At 35.1% G+C, this 13,202-nt stretch overlaps 1 protein-coding gene across 2 annotated transcripts in view; it reads right to left on the minus strand.

Annotated features, from left to right (window-relative positions):
* LOC127495242 (F-box/LRR-repeat protein 7) overlaps window positions 1-13,202 on the minus strand; it is a 48,497-nt gene that overhangs the window by 22,083 nt on the left and 13,212 nt on the right. For both annotated transcript variants that reach the window (XM_051861936.1, XM_051861935.1), the window contains exon 2: window positions 9,993-10,082. Coding sequence is in view for 1 of the 2 variants with exons in the window: in XM_051861935.1 (XP_051717895.1) it covers window positions 9,993-10,082 (90 nt within the window). In the remaining variant the exon portion in view is untranslated. The remainder of the gene's footprint in view (window positions 1-9,992; window positions 10,083-13,202) is intronic.

Genomic DNA, 13,202 nt, shown 5'->3' on the forward strand with positions numbered 1-13,202 from the left:
GTTCCCACTTCTTTTGGCCAACGAATTTTCATGTATTTTCCATAACCTTTGTAGTCATTCATGAAGAGTGGATAAGGATTTTTAAAATCATTTAAAAATATTGCTTTCATAGAAAATTAATTTAGCAAATTTTAGAACTTAATTTTCTATAGTATTTTTATGATTTCCACAAATTGTCCAGGCCATAGAAATTAATAAACAAAAAAATCACCTGGAAATAAAATTTCCTGATATTTCTATGTGTGCATTAATATATTAAATCTATATTTAACTAGTCACAATTGTTTCACTCACACTGTAATCTATCTAGTGTATCTATTGTGTATTATTCTACAGGCTTTCTACAAAATTCATTCTCAGCAGGGTGCAGATTTTGACATAAAGCCCAACTACAGAGCAATAAAGCTGCCTGGCAAGGAATGCAGAAAGAAAACATGTCACTTTATATCTGTTTTATGCCTCACTCAAATAGCCTTACAACTTGCCGCTTATTTGAAAATTAAAGTGTAAAGCCAAAAGAGACAAAAAGAGACCTTTTAATGCAGTGGTCTTCACTATTTTTTTCATGAGAGCCACACTGATTGGACAAAGTCAATAGGAGAGCCACTTTTACCGCAAAGTATCAAAAGTTACATCTAGTACATGAAAAAATACTATACTAATTTATATTAAATACTATAGTGTTTTTGAACCATACTATTGTAAATTGTAGTATACTATAGAATTACCACAACAAATTAATTCAAGTACTTTACTATAGTATGGTTCAAAAACACTATAGTATTTACTGTAAATTACTATAGTATTTTTTCATGTGTTAGCATATCTGCTTATCCATCTTTCATCCCTGAACATACAATATGCAATGTAATAAATACAAAAGGCGGAAAAATTGTTTTTTATCATTTACCAGTCAAATTTGTAATTGAGACAAGATGATTTCCTTAAATGACAAAAAAAAGCAGGATTACCTTAATGTTGGGATGAGCGAAAGATTTGTAGCTTGTTGTTGTAATCCTTGTGAGGCTTTATAGTGTTCTTGGTTGATCATTTTTCGGATTTTCTAGACTATTTTAAGTCGTAAAGTGAGCAGGATATATTAAAATGTAGCACATGGATTCGGCAGGCATGTATTCGTGGGCAGCCGGTCTCTCGGAGGATGTGTGGAGCCCTCCCTAGATCTACAGAGCCCCACAAATTTCCAACGTAAATCTGTGGTGAAAAATGGAACTGCAGCGTGCTCTCATAGAGAGCCATTGGGGCAGATTTCTGTCTGGCCGGCTCATTTTCACGTTAGTTCATATGATATCACAGTATTATTTACTGCCATGAGAGCCACAAATTAAAGCTTGGCGAGCCGCAGGAGGCTCGCGAGCCACGCAATGAGTAACATTGTTTTAATGTCTTCTTCCAGGTTTTAAAGGATTAGTTCACTTTAAAATGAAAATTACCCCAAGCTTTACTCACCCTCAATCCTAGGTGTGTAAGACTTTCTTCTTTCTGATGAACACAATCGGAGATATATTAATAAATATCCTGACGCATCCAAGCTTTATAATGGCAGTGAACGGGACCAACGAGTATGAAGCTCAGGAAAGTGCATCCATCCATCATAAACATACTCCACACGGCTCCGGGGGGTTAATAAAGGCTTCTGAAGCGTAGCGATGCATTTGTGTAAGAAAAATATCCATATTTAACAAGTTATAAAGTAAAATATTTAGCTTCTGCCAGACCGCCCTCCGTATTTAGCTTACAAAGAAAGTGTGACGCCTCTCGCAGTTCAAAACGCTTTCTCTACGTCCTGTGTCTTCCGTATTCAAATTACGAAAAAAAAAACGCAACTGACACGATGTTCCTAAGTTGAATACGGAAGGCGAACTGGCGGAAGCCAGATATTTTACTTTATAACATGTTAAATATGGATATTTTTCTTACACAAACGCATCACGTCGCTTCAGAAGGCCTTTATTAACCCCCCAGAGCCATGTGGAGTATGTTTATAATGGATGGATGCACTTTCTTGAGCTTCATACTCACACTCACTTCCATTATAAAGCTTAGATGCGTCAGGATATTTATTAATATAACTCCGATTGTTTTTATCAGAAAGAAGAAAGTCATACACACCTAGGATGGCTTGAGGTAAAGCTTGGGGTAATTTTCATTTTGAAGTGAACTAATCCTTTAACCTCTTAAAATCTAGGTCTTTCCATAAACTCCCAGGTTTCCAGGTATGGAAACTAAACCACAAATCCACCTTTTTTAAATTTAAAGGCATACTTGATCTAGCTACATCAGGAAAATCTTACTGAAACATCTAATGTAAACATGGAAAAACAAACTCCTCATATTTATGTTAGCGTTGTGAGCATCAACAGTCCTTCATGAAACAGAAGGATATTATCTGCCGTATCAGTCATTCTGTACCAATATAAGCAACCACATTAAAGAGATGGATGAATATAAATGTGAGTATGAGGGTGTGTGTGTGACCCCGAGACACCTCTACAGCATGGAAACATATCTCTCACCATGAACTTCAACTCAACCCTGACTCCTCTCTCTCCAGCACGCTTCAGATGCTGAGATCAGATTTCTGCATGAAAAGAAGACTAAGAGGAACCGCACTTTGTACAGCAACATAAACCCCTCTATATCAGATCACTGTTAGCAAGAAAGGCACTTTATGGTGCAAGAGAGCCTTAATAGTTGTTACCACGTGTGATTAAACACCAAGTGTTCGGTTACTATGACATCCCTTTAATGTAACAGGTAGTCTATATACTACCACCTGCGATATTTGTGGACCATGTGCCACATCATCATGGTGGCAACCGCAATAATCACAAACAATTGGTATGACCATATATGCCATGTGACGGTACAACTGTGTTAACAGATTTGGCTGTACCATTTGCACAATCAGTGGCATAATTTAAAACATCCAACAAAGAGCAGAAATCTAGTATAATAAAATAGTATAATAAAACAAATTATATTAACTGAAAGAGAACTTTTCATTAGTAAAGTATGTAATTAAATATCATTAAAAATAGACATATGTAATATATAAAACAGTTTTGGGTTCAATTTATTGCAAAAAAATATATACAATAAAACACAATGCTTTAACTGTGACATAAAATAACTTAATTTTTTGGTTATACTGCATACCATACACTCACCATACAAGTGAATTTGTACATGGATATGTAATATAGTTAAGCATTTTAGGGTTAAATTTCCTGCAAATTAAAAAAAAAAAATGTAATGGGATCCTACTTTGTGCCCGTGAGCTTTCAAATTTGAGAAACTTTGCCTTAAAACATTGTGTGATAGACCTGATATGCACTCAGTAGGGCATTATTCAACCTCAGCACAAAGTGTTCCTTCATTTGTTTACATAGACTGACTGATATATGAATATGAAGCTAATAAAATGTCTACCAATGACCATTTCCCAACATCGTATAGAACAATTTTCTAATCTAATGAAGACTACTCCTCCTTAGGGGAGTCAGTCTGCACTCCCTTCAATCCCATAGTCAAGGAGAGTGAATTCCACTGGCCTGACGTACGTTTTTACTTTCACAGTCTTTCATGCAGGAATTCAAAACTATTTCGAGCTTAGTAAGAGCCTATGTGTAATGTCTAGGGAGAAAAGTATCGAAGGGATAGAAATCATAGACCTGGATGACTGTTTCAAACACCAATTTCAAGGTTCGAACTGGGGAATGAAAGATATTCGATGTGATGTATAACATCTGTCACTGCTAATAAGTTAACAAACTGTAAAAAAAAAAATAAGGGAACTCTACGGTGAAAAATTCAGATGTAAGAGAACTACATTCCCATCAGCTCATTTAATTAAAAACAGCTGAGAGTGCCCTGTTTTGGAATAACCTTGACATGTAATTTAAAACAAACTTCTTCTGATAAATCAGCATGGTCTTAGCCAAAATCATGGGTATCATCCAAGTATACTAAGAAGCATGCAGGCTTGTGAAAAGCTCTTTGGGTCATCTTTAAGAGTCGTAGTTTACAGCTCCGGGATTAAAACAGAGAACATATGTTCCTTAAAGATGTAGCTAGCAAGGGGCTAATGATTACTTCCAGCAGGACTAGCAAAGCCTGCTAGGCTAATTACATCTGATAAAATCAATCCAGCTTTTGTCCATGCTCTTGCTTGGCCTGGCTATCAACTTTAAAATAAGAAAACACACCTTCAACAAAAGATGTTATCAGTCCACAAATAACTGTATTTTGGTGCATTTTTGGCAACTTCGCATGTACAACTTGATTTATTACATACAATTAAAGTATTGTGTCAGTAACATGGTAGAGTAGCCTACTGATCAGATGGTTAAAGCATGTTATTTTGATACACTACTGTTCAAAAGTTTAGAGTCGTTAAGGTTGCATTAATCTGTGAATTCTGTGAAAATACTATATATTATTGAAATTTAAATTAACAGTTTTCTATTTTATATATATTTTAAAGTGTAATTTATTCCTGTGATGCAAAGCTGAATTTTCAGCATCAGTCTTCAGTGTCTTCCTTTTTCCCATTGCATATCAGATCAAAAAGGCATTCATTTTTTTTTTTAAAAATGAAGAAAATAATCGAAAAGTGGAAATAAAGTGTCCCCTAGTAGGAATGAAGTGTTTATTGGGTAGGGGTAGGTATAGGGAGGGCTTTATTGTCCTAATAAAGCAACATCCATTTAATTATTTTAATAAATATAATCATTTACACTCTATGGCCTGGTTTCACAGACAGGGCTTAGCCTAAGCCAGGATTAAGACTTAGTTCAATTAGGATATTTAAGTAGCTTTTATAAACGTACACTTGAAAAAACATAACTGGTGTACATCTTGAGACAAAACAATGGCTCTAACATATTTTAAGATATGTCAGTGCAAGTTACTTTAAGTTAAAACAGCTCAAACATGCATTTTAGTCTAGGACTAGCTAGTTTGGATAACGTCCCTAAGCCATGTTGGCCTAGGGTGAATTCAGGTTGATTGGGACACATTTTCCAATTCATCTCAATGGCAAAAAATGTCCCAATCACCCTGAATTCACCCTATACGTACGTACGTGTACATGTAACAAGTTGCGCCTGTGTCGACCCGCACTTGATGAGCATCAGCTCTGCTTATTTGCGACCCAACGCTAATTTGCACTGCTCTTGGTAGATTGTGTTGGTTCATTGTGTAAATGATTTGACTGCGTCTGTGTTCTTTAATTTGCGTGTCAGCAGTAGATCACGCACAAAACTTGCCACTCCCATCGACGCATTTGTGGAATTGCACTCTCAAGCTAATTTGCCCCGTTTAGTAATTCTGGCCCTAAAAGTATTAATTCTGTTAAAAAAAATAAAAAAAAATCTCACTGACTACTGACTTTTGAAAAGTAGTGTATACCGTCACAAGGTAAGTATTGAGGTACATGGATAAACAGGGTACCAAAAAATAAATTGGTATTACCACATACTTTATCAAGTGATAATTCTTTCTATAGAAAAATATAAGAGATAACTTATAACTTAAGATAACTTTCAATAGTCAGTAGGTCTTATTGTGTTAAATAAGCAACTACCAATCTTTATTGCCGTTGTGTGGCATACATAATAGCATTATCTTACATAACAGCATAATTAAATAATAATAACAATTATTATTATTAATAATAATATGATTGTTGTTGTCATTGCCATTATTATGCAACCTAATAATAAAACATAATAGCATTATGCAACCCATGATGGAGTTCAAAAGTTCCTCCGCATCAAATTGGTATGGGTCAAGGGCTACATTCCAGTTAAAGTAACTGATCTTTGAAAGTGTAAAACTGAACTGCTCTCTGTAACACATTTAATCACAATTGGAATGTTCAGGGGATCAGACTAAGGGGCATAAACAACAGCTAAAGACCACTGTAAGGATTGCTGATGCCAAATATCCCATATAAATAGCTTCAGAAGAAGGTTTCAGAATGGTTTTCTTAACCAAAATACAAAGCATTGACAATTTCAAGCTGACATATGCTTTTACTCTGCAATAAAAACACACCACAGCACAAGCAGCATGGCTCAAAATCATGTGGGGTTATCAGTGAGGAAGTGCTGGTAGGAAAGGGCCGTCTCTCAGAACAATACTATCTGACAGCTCCGAAGCTGCTCTGCCCACTTCTCCTCAGTCAAACTGCCCCATTACTTACTTCTAACAGTGGCAAGTTTAGCGTTCTGTTTGATACACCGTAAGGCTTGATGACTCACTATGGAGCAAATGAGTGGCTGCGCTTTTCCATCCCAGGAGTTGCAAACAATGAGGAGCCACACATGCACATTAAAATGAAATAACTCAAGACACAAAAATGCCTTGCTAGCACTCAGTGCTAATCTAAAAAAAGGACTCCCAAGTTTGTCCACAATACATTTTATAAACTGCCCTTGTAAAATGCAAACATGTGGAGACTAAATGACCACCCACAATTCATGTGGGTTTAGTTTCAAGCTTTGAATAAATTGAGAGTTTGCTAATTTGGTTCTGTCATTTTACTCAAAATTTTCCTATAAGCTTTACATATGCCATGTTTAATATGACATTTAAAGGTGAAGTGTGTAATTTTTCTGATTTAAAATATTTTCTCCTCTCCAAGTTTAATATTACCCTGTTTTTTTGAGTGATTCAATATGTCAAGTTCTGGCTCAACCAATGGTGTGAGTAACACTAACTAAGCTTATAAACATAAATAAGCATGTTTAAAGGGATAGTTCACCCAAAAATGAAATTCTGTCATCATTTTCTCACCCCGATTTCATTCCAAACCTGTATGACTTTCTTTTGCAGAACAGAAAAGAAGATATTTTGAAAAAGGTCTCGTTTTTTTTTTTTTTTCGTCCATACAGTGAAAGTCAACTCAATACAATGCTGTTTTGGACCGCATTGACTTTCATTATATGGACAAAAACAGAATATTTTCTTTTGTGTTCCGCAGAAGAAAGTCATACATGAGTAACGATGGAATTTACTTTTTTGAGTGAACGATCCCTTTAACACCTCTGCTGTTTGCAAGACCAAATTGTAGGCGAATAGAGAAACAATGGCTTATATGGCAATGGTCTATACTGAGCAGTGGCTACAACGTCTTCCCATCCGCAGTGTTTAAGGCGGAGCTGGTATAAATCAAAGCCCCAATCAAGCCGCAGAGGCAGTCATTGGAAGAACCACTCTGACATTACTGTGGACAGGCTGAGAAGAGACGAGATCTGCTCTCACTGAGGGCTGGATATACTGCAGGCCGCAACCACACACACACACCACAGGTTGGCTCTGAGGATGCCCTCACTGGAGAACAACCTTCCACACTGCACACGCTATCCACCCCCTTTATGTCTACTTCATGTTCCTCCCAAGTCCACATACAGCACATTTTACAGCCACAAACATTAAGAAAAGCAGATTACTGCCTGTTCTTTCTCACATTATTTTATTTACCTTTAGATTTATAGACCCAATAAAATCGCATATTTCTTTCCTGTGTTGATGTATTATTTCCTATAGAAACAGGACGTATTGGACAGGAAACTTCTCTTTCTGGCTATTGTTTATGAAGCTGATTAGCTACTTGTTAGTTGTTTGCAGGAGGTATTAGGGGGAGGAATATTCGCATTCTAGAGCATCTAATTGGACAATATCTGCACAGTGCAGGATGAGTCATCAATAATTCTGGTTCATCCTAATGAGAGAGACTGTAAATTTTAAATGTGTATTTCTGATAATGGTTAATTTAACTTTAACTTTAAAAAGCATACACTACCTTTCAAAAGTTTGGGGTCGTAAGATTTTCTTGCTGTTTTTGAAAGAAATCTCTTATGCTCACCAAGACTGCATTTTTTAATTAAAAAGAAATACAATTAAAACAGTAATACTGTGAAATATTATTACAATTTAAAATAATTATTTTAATATATTTTAAACTGTAATTTATTCCTGTGATGGCAAAGCTGAATTTTTGGCAGCCATTACTCCAGTCTTCAGTGTCACATGATCCTACAGAAATCATTAAAGGATTAGTTCACTTCAGAATTAAAATTTCCTGATAATTTACTCACCCCCACGTCATCCAAGATGTTTATGTATTTCTTTCTTTAGTTGAAAAGAAATTAAGGTTTTTGAGGAAAACATTCCAGGATTTTTCTCAATATAGTGGATTTCAACAGCTACCAACGTGTTGAAGGTCCAAATTGCAGTTTCAGAGCAGCTTCAAAGGTCTCTACACGATCCCAGGTGAGGAATAAGGGTCTTATCTAGTGAAACGATCGGTCATTTTCTAACAAAATGAACATTTATTTACTTTTTAACCACAAATGCTCATCTTGCACCGCTCTGCGATCATCACATTGGAAAGGACGCACATGACGTAGGCGAAAGTACCGACCCAGTGTTTACAAAGCGAACGTGCAAAGACTAAGTCAAACGGCCTTTACAAAAAAAGGTAAAACAATGATATCGGACAATTTTGAAGTAGGAGGAGAAAATTTTTTCGCCCTACAGCGGTACCTCACGTGTGACCTTTCCAACATGATTAAGTAACACGCTATTTTTTTTAGAAAATGACCAATCGTTTCGCTAGATAAGACCCTTATTCCTCGTCTGGGATCGTGTAGAGACCTTTGAAGCTGCACTGAAACTACAATTTGGACCTTCAACCCATTGGTAACTGTTGAAGTCCACTATATGGAGAGAAATCAGGAATGTTTTCCTCAAAAACCTTAATTTCTATTCGACTGAAGAAAGAAAGACAAACATCTTGGATGATATGGGGGTGAGTAAATTATCAGGAAATTTTAATTCTGAAGTGAACTAATCTTTTAATAATATGCTGATTTGGTGCTCAAGAACAAATCATGTGTAACAAATGTCTTTATTGTGACTTTTGATCAATTTAATGCATCCTTACTGAATAAAAGTATTAAAATTTATTTACAAAATATTAATCTCCAACACATGTTCACAAGAGCACCATAATGCATGCGTTGTTATGTTGATGCGAGAGCAGATGTTGTTGCGTGAACGCGCGTTGGAGATTAATATTTTGTAAATAAAGTGCTAAATTATGTGTTTTTTTTCCCGCAAAACAAATCACTCGCGTCACTTCATAAAACTAAGGTTAAACCACTGGAGTCTTTAATGATTACTTTAATGATGTCTTTACTACCTTTCTGGGGCTTGAAAATGGTAGTTGCGTAGGCTGTCAATGGAAGGACAGAAAGCTCTCAGATTTTGTTAAAAAGATCTTCATTTGTGTTCTGAAGATGAATGAAAGTCTTACGGGTTTAGAACGACATGAGGGTGAGTAATTAATGACAGAATTTTCATTTTTGGGTGAACTAACCCTTTAATTTAAAAAAAACATACTGACTCCAAACGGTAGTGTATATATGACCTCAAATATATGACTTAAAGTCATAACAAACAAATTTTGACTTCATGGGGTCTTTAAGTGTTTGTTGGAATTCTCATTGATTTATTCTGGGTATTGTTTATTAGAGCAAAATCATACCAATGACTGTGTTCGAATAAACCACATCCAAAATAAATAATCAAATGTCATATTTTCTAATTAGTCACCTTGAGAAAGCTTTACAAGAAAAATGACTCTAAATCCAGCTTCACAATTTCCCCAGCATTTGTCATTTTATTTTCATCCACATTCACATAGTTCACCCAAACACACCCCAAGGCACACTCTAAACAGCACTATGGATTTGGATAAGATTTCTAGACTAGATTGTGAAAAAGAGAAAAAGGATGAAAATGAAACCCTGTTCTCTGCAGTGTTTGTAATGGCCAGTCTATTTTTACATTTTTATAGCTTTAAAAAAAAAAAGTTTCACCAAAATAATCAACAAGTCAAAAGGAACAAAACAAGAAAAAACGAAAGGCTAGCTAGTGATGGTTAATGAGGACCATATGCCTACCTTCACTGGTAGCTGCATTCTTTGGAGCTTTGGTTGATGTCTGATCCGTACTTGAACTCAGGTCGGAGGAAATACTGGAACTGCCTTTCCCTAAGATCACAAAGAACACCCCAGGACACATCAGGACACTCAGAGAAACAACACAAACTGAGAATCAACATATCAGCCTTAAAAAGCAGAAGCCAGAGCAAGATAAAAAAAATAAAATAAAAAAATACAGGCAATTATCAAAACTGCTTCTTATATTGAGCACACTTACACATCTGTACATATATGAAAACTGTATATCAACATTATTTTATACGTCAAGAGAGCACAAATAAAAAAATGAATGTGTAATGTTTAAAAGAAATGAATGCAACAGAATCACTGAATCTTACGATAAATGCCAGGCATTCTTTTTCTGTCCATCACAAACTTAGAATAACAAACCAAATGCCTCCCACAGATTCTCCCCAATGGCAGGGATAAGAAAAAACTGAAAGCTAAATCTGAATTAAACATGCAAGCTGAAGTGCCATTCATTTGAGTTCATCACATAAAAACTACATATTATATAAAGACCATCAGAGTTACTAGAAAACTATAAAAAAACAAAACAAGCCAAAACAATTTTTTGGTGATGATGAAGTTCTTTGGAATGCTAAATGAGAAGCCTTTTGTTTTACAAATCTCTGAAAAGTTAATTCCAAATTAGGAAAGACACAATAGTAATTGTGTTTCTCGTATTTCTTTCAATTTGCAGTTTGATTAGTTGTGCCGATTCCTCTGTGTTTCTGATTTATTTTGAATCAATGCACCCGATACCTAGAAGAACAAATGTATTTCTGTTTTTTTTGAATAACAGTAAATCTAAAACAACATGCCCTGGTGTGAATGTTTCCTAAACACTCCTGTTCGTTTCAATGGCACTTCAGAGCATCAGGTCACATATGAGGCATGTTTACAGGCTCGATGAGAGAACAAACACAACTAGAGTTCACATAAGCTTTTATTTTACCATAAATGGTCTGACTGATGGAGCTTCCACATGCTGAGCAAAAAAAATGTGTTTTGCTCAGTAAACAAACCTGTTTTTCACTAAATAGTCTCCCAGTGATATCACTAAAGACATTTCAGGCCAGTTTTTTTTTTTTTTTTAAATGATTAGTTAAATCAGCTAACCGAAGTGGAATCTGCTCAGACACTAACCTTGAATTCATCTTCTGATTACATCACAAGCATTGTTTATTGTTCATTGTCTCTGAAGAATGTGCTTCACTGGCAATGAGATTAACTGACTGAATATTACATTAATGGAATTCTGCAAAGCTACTGCTGCCATAGATACTCAACCATTCATTTCACATGAATATTTCAAACAGAAGCAAACACCTTTTATGATTATGGAGAGAACAATGAATACAGGCCTATGAGGAGCAAGGTATTTACAACAAAAATATTGTGCATTTTTAACTATTCCTTTTTTATATGCAAGGTACAAATGTTTGATTGTACATTAGTTCTAAAGTTTACAGTGTCACAATTACATAAAAGCCTTAAACCGACCACATAAGCACTGTTCATCTATAACTGTGACTGAATATAGAAAAAAAATCAGAGGTCCTTTTAGCATCCATAGGAAATTCAAAATAAAAAGGCATTATAGGTTTACGTTTTGACATGAGATTTGTCATAATTCACTATAATTTGGATGGTTTCCTTTGGATAACTTATTTGGATAAAAAAAAAAAAAAACCCTAACTGGAATAGATCCAGGACATCCTGATTTTATTTTGAGGAAGAAAATATGGTCTTTGACAGCGACTCCCTCTGTTAGAGGTTCATATAGTCGTCAAATTAAACATGAACAAACATTTGCTTTAATGCATCCATGATGCACTAAAAGCTCACAGTATTGTTTATAAAACAAATAATGGAAGGAAAGAAAGGCGGTACTCTGTAAAAACATCTAATGACTGACACTAGAATAAATAGTAAGTATTTTAATGCATTTAAGCCACTAAAATACCACTTTACAGGGAAAAGTGCACATTTACAATTTGTTGGCTGACAAACTAAACCGCAGTTTTTAGTGCATTTGAAAGGAACATATTCATCTTGTCTTACTATGCTTAATGAAATCAAGAGAGCTAAGTAGAAATAATTAATCTAATCAGTAATAACTGATCTAATCAGTAGACAACATCAACTTTGAAAGGCAAAAGATGGTGATATGTGAAATATGCAAATTGAAGAGCTGCATGTGGGAAGTTCTAGGTTTTCTCACTGAATGCCAGTCTTGAGGGCCAAACCTTGACCTTCCAGAGAAATCTGCTGTACTTTAAAAGACCACAAGTTTCTCACACTGCCAAGAACTCACTCTTTAGGAGCAAAATCTCTGGCAGGAATGCTTATGGTTATTAGGACATGATCAGTGGCAACCTTCAGCATTCACATTTCAATGGACAGTCTCTGCCCTGGCCTCTAATCATTGTTGTATACTTATATGTTGGGAAAAATGAGATTTGCCCACAATCTAAGATGATAGAATGTGTTAGGCCATGATTCCCAGTTAATTAAAGTACACACACCCTCTGTTGATGGTTACTTTAGTAAAACCAGTCAGCTTGAATTGTGCTCTCTGATCTCTTTTTTTTTTGTTTGTTTTTTTTGCCTGTGACAAAAGGTAAACAGAGGAGGATATCACATGCATTTAAATTTGTTTTAGGTATAATTCTCATGTATGAATCCTATATTCAAATACAGAAAACTCTTCAAGCACCTTTCAGTCTTGCAAAATGCAGTTCATAGAGACATGGGAGAATTATAATGGCACATATATATATATATATACAGTCAAACCAAAAATTATTCAGACACCTTGAACATTTCATTCATTATTACAGTTTATTCACTATAGTTTAAAAAAAAGGGTAATAAAATATGACAAGATCTCAGAGATAAAGTGTGTCAGAACATTTTTTTTATCTTAATTATGTCAGATAACACTTAAGCAAAACATGGTCAGGTCAAAGTAAATAATTTTTGGTTCCAAATGTTTATCAATTATACTGATAGTCCACTGCATGAATAATTTTTGGGTATAATATGTCACAGTTTGCTATCCTCACTTACGTTAATGAACTATAGTGTCCTGCACCCACTAGTAAAAATATATCAAAAATATCAAAAATGTCTGAATAATTTTGGTTTGACTGTATATATATA

This window comes from Ctenopharyngodon idella, chromosome 15 (genome assembly GCF_019924925.1).
Source record: "Ctenopharyngodon idella isolate HZGC_01 chromosome 15, HZGC01, whole genome shotgun sequence".
Classification (NCBI taxonomy): Eukaryota; Metazoa; Chordata; class Actinopteri; order Cypriniformes; family Xenocyprididae; genus Ctenopharyngodon; species Ctenopharyngodon idella.